General features: G+C 45.5%; 4 protein-coding genes across 4 annotated transcripts; 1 reads left to right on the top strand and 3 right to left on the bottom strand.

Moving 5' to 3' along the window:
* Window positions 1–679: 679 nt before the first annotated feature.
* Window positions 680–1,768, bottom strand: PtA15_11A129 (uncharacterized protein; the record flags this gene model as incomplete). Its single annotated transcript, XM_053161006.1, has 6 exons — window positions 680–827; window positions 901–935; window positions 1,003–1,065; window positions 1,138–1,338; window positions 1,423–1,491; window positions 1,556–1,768. The coding sequence occupies 6 exons, from the start codon at window positions 1,766–1,768 to the stop codon at window positions 680–682; spliced, it is 729 nt and encodes a 242-aa protein (XP_053024996.1).
* A 2,296-nt stretch (window positions 1,769–4,064) lies between these two features.
* PtA15_11A128 (uncharacterized protein) lies at window positions 4,065–4,854 on the bottom strand (the record flags this gene model as incomplete). The annotated part of the gene is made up of 2 exons (XM_053161005.1): window positions 4,065–4,710; window positions 4,814–4,854. The coding sequence occupies 2 exons, from the start codon at window positions 4,852–4,854 to the stop codon at window positions 4,065–4,067; spliced, it is 687 nt and encodes a 228-aa protein (XP_053024995.1).
* A 1,485-nt stretch (window positions 4,855–6,339) lies between these two features.
* PtA15_11A127 (uncharacterized protein) lies at window positions 6,340–8,472 on the bottom strand (the record flags this gene model as incomplete). The annotated part of the gene is made up of 8 exons (XM_053161004.1): window positions 6,340–6,352; window positions 6,427–6,542; window positions 6,610–6,847; window positions 6,910–7,385; window positions 7,472–7,872; window positions 7,954–8,205; window positions 8,268–8,287; window positions 8,363–8,472. The coding sequence occupies 8 exons, from the start codon at window positions 8,470–8,472 to the stop codon at window positions 6,340–6,342; spliced, it is 1,626 nt and encodes a 541-aa protein (XP_053024994.1).
* Window positions 8,473–12,306: 3,834 nt separating this feature from the next.
* PtA15_11A126 (uncharacterized protein) lies at window positions 12,307–19,432 on the top strand (the record flags this gene model as incomplete). The annotated part of the gene is made up of 13 exons (XM_053161003.1): window positions 12,307–12,364; window positions 12,433–13,121; window positions 13,189–13,743; window positions 13,842–14,147; window positions 14,215–14,659; window positions 14,729–15,052; window positions 15,117–17,159; window positions 17,243–17,889; window positions 17,963–18,147; window positions 18,222–18,387; window positions 18,471–18,713; window positions 18,806–19,156; window positions 19,235–19,432. 13 exons carry the CDS (start codon window positions 12,307–12,309, stop codon window positions 19,430–19,432), a joined length of 6,210 nt encoding a protein of 2,069 aa, XP_053024993.1.
* Window positions 19,433–19,977: the final 545 nt, after the last annotated feature.

Below are 19,977 nucleotides of genomic sequence, written 5' to 3'. Positions count from 1 at the left end.
CATCAGCTTATGGACCCCGCCAAGATTGGAGTTGGATCCAACAATATTGTTTATATGTTCAAGCGTCAAAAGACTGAGTACAAGGTATGTATCTATTTTTTTTTCAAACATTTAAGGTGTTCAAAGTTGAAATCATAAAATTTTCATTCCGTAAAATCATAAAATCATAAAACTTTCAAATGATGAGTTTATATGTACCATTTTAGAAATGTTGCTCCAATTTGAGTGTTTGGGTGTACATATTTTTTTCAGCTTAGAATTTTATGATTTTATGCAAGTCAACTTTGAACACCCTAATTTGTGATCTATTTCTGTTTAATTGATTGAATGTTCATAAAAAACTGCAATCCAAGAAGCCCTGAGGAAACAATCTCAGCCTCTCAGGCAATGTACCCAAGTCCAAATACCCATTGGTCCCCGTGAGATTGTCAGAGTGTCCCAACTTTTATACCTGCAAATACCCAACAGGTATTTTTCCAGAAAAACACTCCCGGCCCCCAACCCGTGGGGTCGGATAGCCAGGTATACCCGTTGACCCCGGCCCCGGGGTCCAGCCCTAACCCTACCAGGAGAGCGCATAGCAAGCAGCATCCACATCCCTGCTGGTTCAGAATCTTTATACAGTGTTTGGTTTTACATGCAAATTTCTTGCCACAAAGTTCAAAGGGTCAAAGTTAAACTAATAAGAAACTGATCTCATCACCTCATCCATTTTTCCATTTTCAGCTGGATAGTGCGGCAGAATTTCCACTTGAGGCTGAACGATTGTCGAATCTTTGCATTTTCGAGTGCCATACAAAGTATTCTGGATCAAAAAGGCCAGAATACTGGAAATAAAACCATATTGAAACTCTTTCAGCTCATGTTGTTCATGTTGTTTCGCCCTCTTTCCATGCTCACATATTTCCTATGATGGCGGGCGGTCCATGAATGATCTGGAGTACATATTGATCATAAGACAATCAGAGTTGATCTCGCTGAGGAATGGCAGCTTGAGCATACAACTTGTTCTATTAGAGTCCATGTCGGATCACTTTGGAAGTTATTGCCTTTTGCAAAGAAGAACTTGATTTGTCGGAAATCAGTGTTAAACCACATCTTTCAATTAGGAGCCCGAATCGTCGATGAAATACTTACCAAATACACAAGCGGTGGCAAGTACAGAAACTCATCGAGGCAAATCAAAAAGGCGTGATTTATGAGCCGCTTTCTCACTTGGACCATAGCTTTTTGGTGGTTTGGGCTAGAGAGCTCAACGGAATTAGAGGCCAGAGTGTTCTGATCGCAAGTTTTTTGGCGTAGGCGTCGCAAGACAATTATTGAAGTGGGAAGATAAAACTTCAATTAAGCAGAGCATTGTTAGTCTTGGCATCCTTGATTCTGTGAGGGCTCCGAACGAAAAATACTATGTGAACTACTCACAGCTGTTATAACCAAATGTTGCACTAGATAGATTAGCAACGCGGCCTTGGTGTCATGAGCCATGCGTTTCTATCCGAGGAAACGTTTATGAATCAACACCAGATCAACGTTGTTTGGTGAAATTCGAGCTTACGCTTGCCGCGAATAAGGCTTCCGCAGGCTTCAAAATTTGGAGTAGCGAAAGATTGTTGTAACTTTCCGGTCGATAGGTTGCTGACCTCTGGAGAAGGGTTGCGATGATTTTTGCTGAAGTGGTTTCAACGTATCTCATGGTGGAAGCGAAGCGGATGCAAACCCATAATAGTAAAGCTAGTTGACGAGGTTTAGAAATCGAGTGCAAACGCATGGTTAAATGTTTGTGCTGCATCAATTTCTTGTTCGACCAAAAGCAAACCCACCGCCTGGAACAGCCATAACAGCGAGGAACAAGCTGTTGATGGTGAAACGTACATTCAGCGAAAGTCTGATAGAAGCTCCTGCTCGCGCTCGTGCTCCCAAAGAGGTCATATTCATTGCCGCTTCGATGGCTAAGATCCACAAAAACACTTTACAGTATCATGTATACCGATGTATCAATAGGCCGTATGATTAAACTCATTTCTTTATAGAGGAAGACTTACACCTGTCATGCAGGATCGGTCAGTCAATCGATTTGTCAGGCAAAAAGAGATAGATGAAGGATGGAAATGACAGGGCTACTCACCAACAAACAGCCGCTGCAAATGTGAATTTGCATGTGTGCACTACCACTTTATCCGAGAAACGCAAAAGATCACGCTCAACAAATTCTTCCGTGATGAAATCGATCAAGGCCACTGCAGATCCCCATCGAAAAAAAAGAGGGACAAACATGAATCAATAAATCGCTAGAGTAACACGGATAAATAAGGTCATGCTGAACTCCAGGCACCACGAAACCTGACGTACATATAGAAAATACAAGCATCAAAAGCACAATTTCATTGAGCACCTCCACATGAATCAGCCCAACTTTCTTCGGCACAAGAGAGGTTTCCTCCAGTCAATTTTTGGGATTCGGAATCCAATAAGAACTTTGAAGTTACCAATTATTGGCTGAGCAGTACTGACGTTTGTTTAATCTGAAAAAGTGCAATTTATTTGTCTTCTTTCGAAGCCAAAGCACAGTTATGGCTTGGCCACATAGACTTTATCCAAAAAGGGAAGGAAAAAATATGCAGAACGGAGGATAATGAAAGCCATAATTTTGAGTCTTGTTTATCTTGATGGATCATGAAGTTACTAACACAAGGAATTGGAAACTGATGATTCGGCGAAGGATAAGTCCCCATAGAACTGGCTTTGCTACCTGATCACTGCAAAAAAAACTTGGTCAACTGCTTTCAGTTGACATGCAGGATACTCAAGCCAAGCTGCCATTGTAACTCCACCTGAATGCACAAGTGTCTTTGTTGGCACAGTCACTGTGCAAGGTGCACAGTGACTGTGCATTAAAGCTTGGGTTGAGTCAAACCTTGAGTAAGGCTGGTGTAACACCACAAGCTTCCTCAGAGTTACCACATGTCAACTGCTCACAGTTGACACAGTTTTTTTTGCAGTGGATGAGGAGACAATGTCAGAGTGGTCTGCACCAAAATTCGACGTTGTTGGCAACGGTACTGACATGAGTCTCCTTTCTGATTTTTTCAGCTGTTGCCTCATATGGATTGGTGGAAAGGGGTAGACTCATCACGAATTCAATCATCTGTGTAGGGTCCGCCATTGCATGAAAATAAGGCTCTATCTGTCGATCAAGGACCAATGAAATTTAGATGAGTCTTGAGAGTCTTAGAGCAACTAGGGTAAACTCCAAGCTGAATTATATAAGTTTGAAGCTTTTCAATCAAGGTGCGAAGTCATCCCCCTGCACGAGCAATACGCGTCAGCAAACCTCCCAAGTTGAAGGAGTCGTGCGGATCAGTCACACCATTGGGCATGGTGCATTTCACGGAAAACCGAACCGTCCAGAGTGGCGTAAATCTTCAAATGCAAGGAGTGCCAATTATGATATTTCTCGAATAACCTCGCATCGGCGGGCAAGCGTTGGATGGCCGAAGGTGTTGGGCGGCCGGCTCAGAAACCCGGACCCTCCTTGAAAAGGTGGTCTAGGTTTTGCTGCAAACCAAAAAAAATGTGTGGGCTCTCCACATGAACAGGTTGGGGGGACGTGTTCCCACCGGTGCGTGTTCCGACCACGCAAAAGTCGTTGATGATCACGCACCATCCGTTAATTTATGGTGTACAGACCCACCTCCTGAAACTTGAAAAACGTAGTGCATGCACCCTATTGCACTTCAATACCCACCTGTGTCTTGCAGAATCACGTTACAGCTCTCTTAATTTAACGGATGGGGAAGCCGAATACGTAATTGTGTCTTTTAAACCAGAGATATTCCGATTAACAAGCTTGATGATTGTCAAATGTTCAGATGGAGGCATTTTAGAAAGAATCAGAAGGGCACAAGACATATTTTTTTTTGGGAAAGGGAATACGAGCCTGGAAGACGTGGTATATATAGCCAGGCGGACTCTAATCAATACAAGCAAAAACCTGAGGTGGATAACGAGAATAATTTAATGGACGAGAAGAAATTGAAGAAACATTATCTGAGAGAGAAAAAAAATTAATCTTGTTCTCTAATCTCAATAACCATTTGCTTGACTCTTGTGGGCGAAGATTCGAATTCAGGCATTAGAGGATTGTAAGGCATCGGAGAATGGAAAGATTGGTGATCGGAGCCGTTCCAAATGTCCAGTTTTTCTGCAAGTACAAGTACCTGATTTTGTAGGATTAAAAGATGAAGGTAAGAGCCTGTGAGCCAGCACATGGCCATCGCGTAGGTCGCGAATCCAAGGGTACCAGCCAGAGCGGTGAGGATGACAATGGTGAAAGTGATATCGAAAGTTGCGTTGTTCGCAATCCAAAAGCCTATCGAAGCCCCGATCACGCTCCAGAAAGGCGCTTGACTGAATACCCGTAGAAATACCCTGCCGAAATCGTCGTAATCCCGATCGGTCGCGTTTCTTTCAACTTTCTGCCTGCCATTAACCGTAACTATTGCATGAAGCAAACCGCCGATTCCACCAGCGAGGCCTCCGATGAGCACAATGATTTGCGCAACGCGTCTGTCGTGTTGCCAGATGAGCGATCCTAAAAGACCCGTCAAAGCTCCAACTACGCTATTGGCAATAGTGCCAACAGCTAGCGCGCCGACACAGTTGATGACAATGGTCATTGGAGCGGAAGAAGTGGTTGGGCCTGGAAGATTTCTATAATCATTGATTGGAAAAAGATCAAACGTTTGATGAGTGTTGCACCAGGGAAAAGACAAAACCAGGGTGCAATTAATAGAGGAGCAGTTGCACAACTAACGATGATATTTCTAAACGTGCCTTGGAGACAGTGGGTTCCATAGTTAACCGGGAAGAAAGTGATACTTTTTGTCTGAGGGGCTCAGTGGAAGGCTGCTTTTGAATCAGACAACAAGCAATCTCATTGAGCAACCAGATTTTTACACTTGCACCAGAATTCATACATATTTTGGATGTACAGATCAAACTAAACGATCTTCGATAATCCGGAAATGAGCCATTTAAATGGGTACCCACCTCGTCGTACCAGTGGTGCGAGAAACTTTTCGACGGCGCCTCGCCGGCTAGTAAGGTTGTTAATCCGATGGTAAGCAAAAAAGCCTACTAGTAGCAGTTGTTGCAGATTCAAGGGATTGGGTCGCTGTATGGGGATTGACAACTCGGGAGGAGTCAGAGAGATGCAAATGCTTGCGATAGGCGGCTAAGTGCTGAATGATGTTGTCTGTCTGAATCGAGGACAACAACCTTCACAACCATGGTGGGTTTTATACTGGTTAGTCGAGGGCAAACCAATAGCGCATCTTCCATCGTTCAGCTCTGGAGGGAGCAAGATCTTGCAATTGTACATTCGTCTCAAGTTGGGTGATCAGGTCCCTGATCAAATAAATTGAGACGGCCTGCGGAATCGGATGCAGCGGGAGAAGTTGTGTGCCGGCAAGCCACATCAACAGACATCAATCGACCTCATCATACAAAATCGATCGACAGGCGCATGGCGTATCTATTGAACACCGGCTCACTTCCCTTGTCAAATCTTGTTGCGTATTGTCTGTTCTTTTGTTGAGTATGCACCTGCGTACCAAAAGAAGCTTGAATTTAAACAGTCCTTGCTCCTTAAACTTAACTGGGGTGCCTTCTGCATGCCAGTGCTGCTACAGGAACCGAGAGCCTCAAAGGGTCAGGGGCCCTAAGATGGCAGTCATGGCAGAGCACGAGCCAGCACCTGGCCACCTGCTGGCAACCAATTGCGAACCTAGTCTCTACATAATGCTGTAGCAGAATTGAGACAACGCATATTTCATGAATCATCAATGGCATATCATCTCAATCTCTCACCATTCAACGATACAACACAGGGATATTGTACATGCTGGTCGTGATTAGGCGAGATGAGATTGTTATATTCAGACCACTTTGTCTGAGAGCACCCTTCGCTCTGATCAAGCAGCCTGAACCTTATACTGTCTGATGACCCTGTTTGAGAGCTCACTTCACTGAGATGAGTCAGGTTGAGATAAATATATTGTGATTTGAAAAACCTGTTTGAGAGTTCACTACACAGCTCGTCAAAACCAAAATCCGAAGGAGTACTCAAGTTGGCAAGCTGTGAACTGGCGAATAACATCGTTCATAGTTGCGCACAGGGTGATGGAGCAAAAACCCATCATCACCTACTTGTTATAGGATATTTGTCTTTCTAAATAGAATCACAATGTAAGAGGGAGGTAGAGAAGTCAGGGATTGGTTTCTGATACAATCAATCACGTCGTCTGATACTCGAACGCAGCTTTGACCTTCAAGGACCGATCACCTAGTCGGGCTGTAAAACACAAGTCACATCAAACGCGGATTCTCTCAGACGGCGCCTGTTAGGAAGGTGAAGACAAAGCTCACTGATAATCATCTATTCGCAACAATAGTCCCACAGTCTCAGTGGCCAATGTGATGGCAGTAGTTGAGACAAGCAACGGCTGAAGAACGTTTTCCTCCAGCATGTTGCTAATCAAGCCCTACATGATCGAATGAACATCAGTACATATTCATTGTTACTAATGCTGAAGGGCGCCGTTCACCTACCTTTCGCACATTGATCCCAGCAGTTCTTTCTCCGGCGGCGTGTCGGCTTCTTAATTCAGTAATGACCGCAACTGGATTTGGCAGACCAGCATTTTCCGCTAGCGTGGTAGGTATAACTTCCAAAGCGTCGGCAAAAGCTTGGAAACAGTAGGCTTCCATCCCTTTGAGTGTTTGTGCATGTTGAGATAGGAGCCGTGAGACATGAATTTCGGGTGCCCCGCCACCGACAATCAAGCCGCTAAATTGGGTGAATGTAAGAATCAGTAACTCGAATCGTGGGTATAACTCAGTTAGACTGACCGCTTTTTTACCAAACAGCGAATCACACAAAGAGCATCGTGCAAACTGCGTTCGCTTTCGTCGACCACCAGCTCGTTAGCGGCCGTACAAAGTATACTTGCAGTTTTCCCTTGGTTTTTGATCCCTGATACCCGAACGGTCTTCGCGCCGTTGAGACTGAGCTCTTCCACAAGGTCAGCTTCGCCCAGCTTATCCGCCGAGAAAGCTTCGATATCAGCAATTGGCTTACAGCCTAAAGTTTTGCTAATAAAATCAATCTCATCCCGCTCAATATCTTTGATCACCAATATTTTGAATTTAGCTAGGAAAAAGGCGGCGATGTCGTTGAGCGCATCCCGAAGAATTGACTTTTGAATGAGCAACACGTTACATCCGGTTTTCGAAATCGTTTTGCAGAGTTCCAGTAGATATTGTCGCTCTTCCTTGAGAATCTTGTCTAATTGACCGTATCGAGTGACATTAATTTCGTTGTCCATCTAATCATAGCTTGTCAGCAAGCAGCACACATCAAAACAGTTGTGATAGTCTTGATCAAGAATAGTCAGCTCAACACGATGCTCACATCTGGCTTGGGTGTGCTCAATTGGAATTGTATCAAGCCAATCTTAGCCTTTTCTTTTCTCGATGGACCTCCCTGGCTGTTGGTAACACTCTGGCGCAAAACCATACCGTCGACCAAGCTGGTATCTTCGATGGTTCCACCAACCTTCTTGATGATTCGAATGTTTTTCAGATCAACGCTGGAGGTTTCTAGGTCGGCTACTCGTTTGACAGCATCGACTGCAATCGGTGCCAGAATAGAAGAATATTGTGACACGATCTTAGAGTTCAAGGAAGTGCTTGCGGCGCGAAGTAGAGAGTCGCGATCATTAAGATCAACCGGGGTAGAAATTTCTTCGAGAAATTCTACGCTTTTGATCGCTGCACGTGAAAAGCTCTCAGCAATGATGGTTGGATGGATTCCTAGAAGAACAACCGATGAGGTAAGCGAACACATTCTAGTGTGGTGATATTAGAAAAGAAAGTGGACTCTAGAGATGATACCTTTGGCCAATAGCTTTTCAGCCGCGCCTAGGAGGCTCCCTGCGAGGACGACCACGCTAGTCGTCCCGTCACCAGCAGATACGTCTTGGGCAGCCGAAAGTTCCACGAGCATTCTAGCAGCGGGGTGCATGACACTCATTGATTTGAGGATAGTGGCCCCATCATTCGATACCGTCACATTTCCATCGGCAGTCTGAATCATTTTGTCCATCCCTCGAGGGCCAAGCGAGGTTCTAATTGCGTCCGAGATCGCTGCAGATGAAAATAATGTTAGCCGGACTGAAGAACTGCTCAAGTCGATGAAGGAATGTAACCTTTTGCCGCTGTCATATTGCTAACGAAAAAAACCGATGTTAGAATCCGAAGAGATCGTGTACATGAATGATTCACAAATATGTATAGAGCTCACCTCAATCGAACTTCCATCGGTTTCTCAGCATTCTTGAAAGCCTTTCGTCCTTGGCCTGAACTGTTGCCAGTGCTGGCAGCAACCGTATTGGTACCTGGAGCGATCGCCATTGTGTTATCGATGATGTAGAGTGAATGTTAGCTTAACGAGAAGCAAGTATCCTGATGGTCAAAGGCTGTCGAGTGCGATCGATCACATCAACACCTTGGATGGTTTCATCTGTTTCGAATTGCCGCATGCATAATGACATGCAAAGTGACAGTCGAGCACCGGCCCGCACGCAGACCGCCACATATCCTCCTGATTATCCTGTACTTGAATCGAGTTATCCATGGAATAATTTTGGAACTAGTTTTTAAGAGGGGAAATTTTTATAAAGAGTATTCTAAAATTTACTGTGGTGCAACATATTTGTGATGCACCTGATTCTGGATGAATTGGTGTTCCACCAAATTTACTTTAAATTGGAAAAGTCTTTGGCAACATAGCATGAGCCTCTTTAACACTTTCCTGAAGAATTTCATCTGGGGAGGGGAAGTTATAAGATACTGGTAGAACTCTTGGCACACATTCAATAGGGGGGTTCACAATGAAAATTTACCAAACTTTAGAGCCAATTTTAAGGTAGTTATGAACAACTGTTACAAATTTTGGCAAGCTGTGCAGAACTAGATGTTTCTTGGTAATAGGGAAAAAAATATTAATTTCAAAAAGTTTTTGATAAACACCTTAAAATGGGCATTACAGTTTTGTGAATTTCTATTGTCAACGCGGCCCCTAACGCTTCCGCAGCATATTTTGATACTTCCAGATAAGCAATCTGATACACATGTTGCATGTGAACCAATGAAAACAAAAATATGCCATCCAAGTGGAAATCCAAGCAGCCAACCATAAAAATAGTATGAGTAGTGTGACTGCTTGGACAAATCCCCATTTGCTTTCCAGCAAATGGCGTACACCGCGGGTGCATTTTGGGATTGCAGATCCATTCGTGGGATGGCAGAGTCCCAGTGCCGTCCTGGCAACCAAGAATTCATCACAAAAAACATGTTGTGACACTGTTTTGAGGGGAGATCTGGATTTTGAATGGATTTGGAATCTGGATGCCTCTGGGATTTTATTCTGGGCCCGTGGTATAACAAGAGGGGTGAACTGTGCTGCGGCGCCGGATGTAGCCCCCCTACACATTTGAGCTGCAAGGAGTGCCAAGGTTGGTAACATTTCTGGTGATTCTCAAGCCCTTTGAATTTGACAAAACAATCTCCGGGGACAGACATTGCCTAACTTAACAAAAGTCCCCCACTTTGGAGGGCCCTGGTACAGCCTGGGCTGGTGCAAAGCGCAACCTCAGAAGCAGGAACTTGGGACTAATGTCCACATTTTGGCCTGAGAGATTCTGATCTTCTAAATGTTGTAGCAGAAAATTTTGTGCCTTTCAATTTTTGACCCTGTTCCCAAAGGTCCCCAGGCATGCCCTTTGGATCATGAAACTTGTCTCACTCTTTCCTATCTTTGCCGCTACACATGTCTCTGGAAGTCCAAGCGTTCTCCTCCCATGAACCTCCAAACTTATGGTTTTTGGGGTATTCTGGGTTGTATGACATGTGTGAATTGAACTGACCTCACAAGTGGACCAAGCTTCTTTGCCAAGAACTAAAAACCTTCCCATCAAGATTTCCAACCCTATTACATGCAGTACCCACCAATTTTGAACCTTCAAACCAATCTCACTTACAAGAAATAGGCCTTCAAAACAGAATTGATCCGTCTCTGATACAATCAGCTCAATGACTAGGCGACCCAAATAGCAGTGGTAAAAAAATGGATCAATTGTCTTACACCTACTTGACAAAGACATTGCGGCCAAGATAGAACGTTTGGGACTTTTTTTACAAAATGAATTCTACCGCGGAGCTCACTACACACAATTGCTAGTTGATATTCTTTTTGGAGATCATTTTTTCTTGAGTGATGCATACACAACAAGAGGGAGTAATAGCTGTTGGAGATGTGCAAGTGTTTGATTTGTGATTACTGGTACATTTGCTGCAGAGTGGAGAGTTCTTGCACCATCAAGCTGTGTGAACAATCTTCCAACATTTAAAACATTGGAGTCTCTAGACAAAAAAATTTCTCACCCTCCATAGTCAGAAACATGCCCTCAGATGAAACAAGCCACCCAGAGCAGCAAGCAATGTCAATGGAACACTTAAACTAGTTGTCCTCTATTTCTTCTCCTCTTTTTCACCTTTCTCCGTATGCTTAATCTCTCATCCCAAGGTTTCTGGCATTTTTAAATTCACCAGTTAGTTTTTATAGGCAATCTTCATCACATTATGCCTTGTTTTTGTACACAGTAGCTGATATATACAGTAGTGTGCAATGTCAAATCAAACTGCACCTAAAAGATATATAAAAAAATATGAAAAAACCAACCTTGGAAAATAGTATGATCATTCAATTCAATTTCACAGGATCCAAGCTCTCCAAGCTCTGGTTAATATGACTTGGCCAATCCAGCTCGTGCATCTAATCCTCATTATGAGGACAGGGATCTGAAGCCAAGATGGTCAGCTGTATTGACCCTTCAGGGCTTCAGCAGAGGTTTGCCAGTTTTTGCTGTGTGGAGGGTCAAAGGAAAAAAGGGCATAAAAAGCCACAAAAGCCCAACCTCTCAGGTAAAAAGTATGACATGAGTCATAAGCTTCTCCTACAGAGAGTCCCTTCGGGATGTGCCCCCCCCCCCCTCCGTTTGAGAGGCTTAGTTAGGCTAGAGACATTGCATCAAACATGATTGCCCCCTTTGTTCCCAAATCCAGCGTTTGGGCACATCACCCTCCCGTGGCCGTGAAAGTTCTGGCGCGCAGAGCTGAACGGCATGCTGCTTTGGAACTCGCTTTTACGCGAACTTAACCAAGCCTCTCCATGTAGAGGAGAGCCCCCGTCTCAACAGAGAGGCTTGCCCCCAAGCCGCGTGAGACTCGAGATTAACTAAGCCTCTCCTTCGGAGACGCTTTGCGCCTCCTCGGAGAGGCTTAGGACTAATGTCCCAATCTTTGCCTGAGGCTGAGAGATATTTACACGGAAAATCATGATTTCTGTGTTTACATCTCTTTTACTCATTTCTCTCAGCACAAAATTCAAAGCATCCTATACCATGTTGTAGCCCTGCTTCTCAGCTTTTTTGTACATATTTTTTCAATTAAATTTGTCCCAAACCCGCCGCTCAGCGGCCATTCCTGTGAGGGGTTGTCTTGAGCTATGCAATGGAGCCATCGGATCATCCAAAGGTCAAGGTTGGACACACTCTCACGGGTTTTTTCAGTATTGACTTAAGAATGACAGGTCTCTCGTCAATACAGAATTTAGGTGGCTTGCGGCAGTTATACCCATAAAAGGGTATTGATGTCTGATGTCTAACCTTATCTTCATGTGTTTAGGCCGGATGGGTGATCCGGTCTACATCAGGCCGGATAGGCTCTCAGGTGGAATTTTTACATTAATTTTTTTATTAGGGGAAGGCGGTAGGTGTTGTTTTGGACCGCTGAGATTATGTAGAAATGAAAGAGGATTCTAATGGTACCGGAGGCTATGAATAAATCAGAGGGGTATACGGTGATATTTGGGTTAGAAGGCATTTTTCAACATTTGGCTGGGCAACCTCAAGCCAAATGTTGGACATTTCCCGCAAGCGGGAGGGTGCTCGCGGGGCACAGAGAGGGACTTGTGTTATTCGCGTGAGACTGACGGGCCTTGGGTCCGACCAACCCCCATTTTTTCCGTGGTGCGTGACATGTACATAGTTCTCGACTACGACAGCTGTCACAGAGATGTTGTACATAGTTTATCTAGATGATTTTCTAGTAATAAAATCATCTCTCCTGCGAGCCACCACTCCAACATTAAATTCGGTACACTCACGGCACGGACCATTGGTGAAGATGCTCGACGAGCTGTTACATCATCTCGTGACAGAGATGGCCATGGATGGCGAGGAAGGTAGAGCTTGTATTGAGTTGTTCGAATGAGCTCCAAGACTTTTCTACTGACAGTCGAACTCTTGGCAGGCTGCTCGGTGGCCCGTTTGGATGGATTCATCGAATCTTACTACACTCGTCGCAGAGCTCGCTATCCGGCTGAACCCAGTCAGTTCGTAGACGAGTCCTACAAAAACTTCGTCTGGGGGAAGCTTTGTCAACTAGAACCAGTCAGGCTAGGTGTGCTCGAACAGCTCGAACCCGCCCCCAACCCCAGCGAAGCGGTCGAAGATGACCCTGCATGGGAACCAGACTCGAATATTCCCGGCTCAGTACAATCTTGCAATGAAAATTCTGGGACAAAAACCTTACAGCTACCCATGATTGCATCTAAGGCGGCCAACAAAATGACTCAACGTCCTAACCGGCTCACAAAATCAACAAAGAACCGAAACAAAAGTGAGGTGTCTAATTCAAAGAACGCCGATGCCAACGCTCCTTGTCTGAGCATCGGTCAGTTGCGAGCACTGGAGACAGGCAAAGTTCAAAAAAGCTTTCAAGTTCCTCAGTCTCAAGAACTCAAAAAGGCCACAGCTACTTCCAAACAAGCTGCCACCCCGTCCTCCTCCGTTTGGAGAGAACTAAGTCCGTCTCTGGTCACTCTACCGAGGGACGAGCTGATAGCGAAATTCGGACTGGGCGACGATGGCCAGAGCAAGCTGAAGATAGCCGTTGATCCAATGACCTGCTGGAAAGCCGTAGTTGGTACTGATACTCGGGTTAGTAGATACCATCACTTAATTCACATATGAAATTGACACAAGCTACTGTCTTCGGTCATCACAGAGTCCCAGATTAACACCATACGTATACCAAGTCCTTTCGATTGTGGCTCAAGGAAGGGAGGCCGGTGCTACGGTCATGGAATTAGGCCGCCAGCTGAAACATGACCAGAAATCCTTATTCCACTTCGTGAAAGTTCTCACTGACCTTCAACTGGTTGTCAAGTTTCGCGCATATCAACACAAAGCATGGACCAATCGCGTGGTTCACAGGCGCTATCTTGCGACGTCCGAGTGGTACAAAAACTCAATCCGAAAAGATGAAGATCACCGTACCTCCTCAACCCCCCAAGATCCAGCCTTTGATTCCGATGAATACGGCTTTCCTCGCCTTGACCCGCCCAATCCTTCTTCCTTGTTCAATAACACCCCAGAGAATCTGACTATGGACGGTATCATCCATTCTGTGACAAACGACGATCCACCTAAGGCAGTCATGTCTCCGATAAACAGAGAGTTTCTAGCCGTGAATGAAAACCTAGTAAAATCCAGAATGTTTACTGTGCTCAAACGTAGTCCAGACAAAACGATGGTCCATGCGGATATCATCAAAGCAATCGTGCTGAGTCAATTCCAAATGTTGGACCGCTCTGTGCCACGCTCTGTATAAGTTGCATACCTAACACATCTCGTTTCCTTTCCTCAATTATCCATTAGGGCATCGCTACTCCGACGAAAGATGAACGAAGGAGACTAAACCGGTTAATTGATGCCTACATCAAGCGCGGGCTTGTAGAAAGAGTGGCGATAGTCAACACAAGTGGGCACACCCCATGCATTCGACTAACTCCCATTGGCGAAGAGTCGATGTGTGCTACTTCAACCCAACCGAAACCTGTTACAGCGGCCGTTGATGATCAAGAAGTCGAGGAGGAATTAAGCGTGTTACCCATCACAAGGTCCATAGGGCAAACTATATATGACTTGCTTGATAGTTCAGGGCAAGAGGGAATAATATATAAGGTTAATGATCCATTATCTCCGAACCGGTGACATGTCCAACCTAATATGATTTTGGGCAAATTAACAGACTCTGTGCCATAAACTCAACGACATTGAAGGTCGGACAGTAGAGCAAATCCTAACCAGAATGGAGCGTGAACAAGGTCCTTCGCATCTTTCTCACCTCAAAGTTTCCAGCGTGCTAGAAACATCTGGTCGGGAAAAGCGCGTGAGATGGTTTAGTTCGGAAGGGTTGAAGGCCAAATGCCAAGCTTCTGGCATCATGCTAGCTGCTGACGACGACGGCGCACGAGACTCGAACACGGGAGGATTCATGCACATAGAATCTTCAACGCTTAATCTAGCCTTCTATGAAAACGCCGCTCAGCTTTTTAGCAAAACGGTCCCAGAACCAAAGGGCACTTGGGGAAAGCTCGTAAAAAAAGCCCCGACAGCAGCACGTCGAGGAAGACCTCCTAAACGGGCGAATGGAGTTCAGGAGAAATCTTCGCAGGAACAAGCTGAACAAAATGGTGAGCAATGCCTTAAATCAATCATCTTGACTCTTATGTTTTGCTTGTCTGGCTGACAATGGCTGGCAGATTCTCTGCCCGAGGTACAAATGACCAATCCAGTTGGTGAAAGTATTCCCGCTAAGCGTCTTATTTCCGAGAGTTCCGTTACGGCGAAGCCGAGGAAGCGTTCAAAGCTTGGGCCTAATTCAAATCCATCTCGTACGGTGGCCGAGCCGTCACCGTCTGAAAAGCCTGCGGAAAACCCCGAGCCGGCAGCCCAATCGCTTCCTCAACCTGATGCCCCAGCTTCATCCCAACATTCCAACGAACCTCTTCCTTCAAACACCTCACCTTCTCGCAAAGAGCATGATAAGCCGGATACCCCTAGCGCGCCTCCCGCTCCAACCGCAGGCAAGTCTTGTTTGATACCGGCTTCTGCAAATCAACTCATTATGTGCTTTGTGGCTCGATACAGGTAGTTTACTCAAAGCGCGGGGTGCTCGTCAAAACCTCACCTCATTGCACCGTGAATATCACTTACTTGAAGCTATCAAATTCGCCGGTGGAATCGTTGAAAAGACCAACGAGTTGGCAAAAGCCGCCCGGGACCTCGTTGATCGAGCGGATCAAGATCATGTAGTCAGTCTGATGGATAGTCGAACGTTGAATTGCACTCTCCATGGCCTCGAATCAAGGAAGGAAATCAAAATAACAACAGTGCTGGTGACCGATGCGCTGGGCGCGTCTTGCCACCGGAAAATCATATACCTACCTGGCATCCCATTGGATGGTCCGGAAATGAGGAAGTGGTTAGATGATATGAAAGTGCGATTCAAAACTCTCGACAAAGCAACTGAAGCACGCGTCAATCAACATCAAGATTTCGCCTCTCCTGTGCATCGCTTACCTCCAAGATCAACCACCAGGCCTTCACCCTTACCCAACGCATTAGGCGTCAATGACGAGGCTCTTCGCACCGCCTTTTTGAATCAATGGCGATGCTTGTCCCAGCTCTACGGCTTTGTTTTGGGGAAGGCTGCTCGGGCGAAAATTCTTCACTTATATATTTTAAAGTCGTTCAATGACCCCAGTCGAACCTCATCTTCAACATTAAATATCAAATCTGGCCATCGAGTTTTCTCTTCTAGCTTCCTTTTCCAAGACCTACCGGTTGGCGTGTTTGCCAAATTAGTCCCAATCATGACAAAAAGCGAGGAATTCGAAACATTTCGGGCTACTCCCGGGGCTTTGGAAACGTCAATGAGCAACACTCCACTAGCAATCAGGCGTCTATTCCAAATTGGGAACCAGTTTTCACGGGTCAAAGTCTACCAAATAGTTGAAGTCTTATGCCATTTGAAACTAGTAGTGCCGTTGCAGAAGAGCACCGATGTCTCCGAATATTATCGGATCGCAGAGAATGGAGAGGCATTTTACTATTCTCCTTGCCAAATGTGCACAAGCGTAGGGTTGTTCTGTCTGGTGAACGAAGGTCATGTGTATGAATTCAGTCAGCGCTCTCAAAACCCACCGTCTGTATTGGCCAAGTGGCCCTTGAAAGACGAGCACGATGGCGAACACTACTGGGAAGAGCTGAAACGGGCTTCAATACCTAACCCTGAGGCCCCCCCGACCAAAAATACCGTCGATTCAGTCGGAGATTCTCCACTGTTCGGTGGACCTCCGAAAGTTTTGCAAATGATAACGGACCAATCCAAGTGGCGGGAAGGTATTCAATTGACGCCTACGCAGCGAGAATACATTGTCAGATTCGACAGGCAGACCAATTTGACTCATGATCTCGAAACGGACGATGAAATGATTTCTAAGATTGCAGAGATATTGGTTACCGTCCCCGAGGCTATTCGGCAAGCAGTCCGAACCTTCCGAGAGGCAGCGGCGTTATCTCGTGCCAAGAAAGCTCAGAAAGCCCTTAACCAGCCTCCCAAGAAAAGGATGAAAAAGCGGGCACCCGAGGTCGATGCGGAGAAATTGAAATCCGCACAGGAGAAGGCTGCCAAGGTTTTGTCAGACAAAGCCAAAAATGCGCTAAAACAGAAAGAGGGGGATTGGAATTCGATCATCAAGCGCTTTAAAACTCAATCCGGTATCAAAGAAATTGACGAAGTCGTGCTCAAAGATCTGCATACATTATTCACGACGAATAATGGAGGTATCAATGCCAATCAACTTGAGTCCGAATTAGCGGCATGGCTCGAGCGGAAGAAGGCTGTTCAGGATGCCAATTCTATGGAAGTCGATAAAGGTAGTGAAATGGTGGTCGAAATAGAAAACCGCATCGGTTCATCAAAACGCGACCTGTTACCTGTGTTGCCTTCAGCAAAGGCCAAGCGTATCAAACTGTTGAAAAGAACTCCTAAGCCTCGAAGGTTGAAACCCAAGGAATTGCCTCGACGGCGCGTGTTTCCGGACAAACCCAAAAAGATCAGTGCAGTTGCTGCTAATGCTATTCGACCGCAGTCAAACGTCGAGATGGGACTACGCCCTGCACCGTGTCGTAAGTTTCAATTGTATGGGCTCTACTCATGATTGACAGCTGAAATGGGGGCTGATTGTGCATGTCATTCTATATTGCTCCAGTGATCAAGCCCGGTCAGCGGACCCGTATAGACTGGAATGAGACTCTCGACGATTTTTTGCAGGATATGGTTGCAATCATGAGAGCAAGGGCGTTTGCAACTTGCGCTCATGTTTTACCTTGGCCGATCACACTTAAACTGTTCAAAGGGGCCCGAACCCACCTCTTAAGAAACCGACAGTTGAAACTGGAGCGCGACCCAAAAGAGAAGAAATATCTTGACCTTCTTACTGAAGCGTGGACTGAAGTATATTTTGACAAACGCGGAAAGATACCCGAATTACCAGATCCAACGCCCGAAGTCCCTGCCGCATTTGATGGAGAACTTGCATTGGACTATCTCAGGTCCAACATCGACAAAGCTTATCTACGATCCCAGGTCAGTATCACAGAGAAAGAAGAAGAGGAATACGCCGGACATCCGTTGCCTCGTACCTATGACGAACTTCGGTCAAATTATAAAGTTCGAAGGTTGCTTCCCTCCCGACGTTCGGAACGATGGGATGAATTTCACTCGTTCTCAAATTCGGTGATCCGTGAGATGAGCGTAATCGTCGAGCCATTCACGGCATCATGTCGAACCAGAATAGGATCTAAGCCGACGCCATCGGTATCACATCAAGTGCTTCGAGCTTGTGAGGCCATCAAAGTAAGTCATTGTTATTGTACTATGATGAGACAATTTACACCAGCTTGACTGACGCATACCGAAAAATGACAAGCTCCTCACCTCGACGCCGATCAAAACATACTCCGAGCCGATTGCTGCGGCAGTGCTTTCACACTACCCCGATGACCTGCTGGTCCGGGCCACAGATCACCTTTGCCTGAAAGGCATTATAGCTATCGGGGGCAAGCTGCATTATAAGAAGCGACTCCCTGGCCGTAGCTATTGTTATACCGACAAGTGAGCATTTTCTCCAGCAGGTTTTCCTTATATCAACGAGTTTTAATGTTTTTTGTTTTGTTTTTTGTTTGCAGATATTTATCCAATCCGGATACGAGAGCTTTGCAGGGACCCCGGATCAGCGCTCTGGAACGCCTGTGCAGTCACTCGACATCAGACCCGAACGAAGAGAAGACATGGTCATTGCTTGCCACTGATACTGAGACTGCTGCACTACTGCATGCTTATTCACGAGGAAATGTTAGTAGATTTTATTTTCGGTGACCCCGTTCTGCCTTCCTTCAGCCCTTTTCTTTACATTTCCTCGATTCGTCTGAACTCAGGTTACGCTCCGAATGGACGCGAATCCAAATCGCTCGAAAATATGGGACACTTCTAATTACTATCGTACCCGAAAACTTGATGATAGTTGCATCGAGGGTGTGGTTAAATTTAGATACAAGGAATCTTCCCCTGAAGAAATCATACCCTACGAAAGTACATTGCCGCCGCAAGAACAGTTAGATCTAGTTAACCAAGCTGTTCATCAAGCCGGCGCTGGAGGGCTTACGCCACAGGCCTTAATCGTGAGTCAAACCCCCCAAAACTGAAATTCGACTTCAGTTAACAGGCAGCAAAGAGTATTTTGCTAATTTTCTGCTGCATGACCCGTTTACAGGACCAATTATCTTCTCAGATTCCTCAGGATGCCTTGGCCCAGTGTGTCCAAACTCTGACAAAAACTGAACCAGCGAAATTACGATGGGCTTGTGATGAGGAAGCCGCAATATTGTTCTCTCCGGAATACATAGGAAATTGGGCGGACAAAGCCTATGTGAAAGCGCCGCCAAGCGATGATGCGAACAAGGGCGAGGACGAAGATCAAACGACTCGAGTGATTCCCAAGGATCCGTGCTATGTAGTTCCTCGGTTATGGCTTGATTTGTCTGGAAATCTCGTCGAGAGTTTACACCAGCTGTCGATGGACCGAGTGGAGAACCTGATCCAGACGCTCCCGGGATTACCCTACGTAAGGCGCAAATAACACCCCAGCATGCCGAATAGCGCATGTCACTGATAAACTATTTTGTTATGACTTCTCTCACAGAACGAATTAAGAAAACGGACGAAATTGAACCTGAACCCCTTGGAGCTAGACGACATTTTGGAGGACCTGATCAGGCTGGGGAAAGTGGTGGAAATTGAGTACGGAACAGAGCAGAAAGTCGGGGGTAGAAGTCATCAAGTCTCCAGTCGTTGGGTTCGTGGCCTGGAATGGCAGAGACACTTTTGGACCCCTATTTGAGAGCAGTATGCTTCTCTGGAGTAGGCTGATGACATCTGACGACACAACCCAAGACCCACCAGCACTTGTTCATAGTTACCGAGGTCAAGAGCCTCTCGAGGGTGGTTTTAGAGGGACGACCCATCACCAACAATTTTCCAAAAAAGATGTGTCCATTTTTGAGATCTGCTTTCACTCGGTTGTGATCGTCGCCAACCCATCCCCACCCACGCACGCCCAAAGAAAATACATACATATATAATAGAATCTATCTTGTATCTCCTCATCTCGGCTGACATTTTGATTGGTATTCTATATACAAAAGCAATTAAAAAAAGAAAGTAGAAAAAGGAATGGAAATGGAAATAAAGTATGTTTTTGAGTGTTTAGATGTATGTCTGCATGTGTGTGTGTATCTCGAGGAAAAATTGGAAGGCAGGAAGGGGGAGCTGGGGCGGATAAAACAACAAATGACGGTATAACTATAAGTTTGGTATGTAAGTATTTATATGTAATGATGTATTCACAAACGGCACGAAATGAGGAAACAAAGAGAACCAATCCCA

This window comes from Puccinia triticina, chromosome 11A, assembly GCF_026914185.1.
Source record: "Puccinia triticina chromosome 11A, complete sequence".
Lineage (NCBI taxonomy): Eukaryota > Fungi > Basidiomycota > Pucciniomycetes > Pucciniales > Pucciniaceae > Puccinia > Puccinia triticina.
Note: the sequence above shows the minus strand (reverse complement) of the source record. Positions and strands in the feature narration are given on the sequence as shown.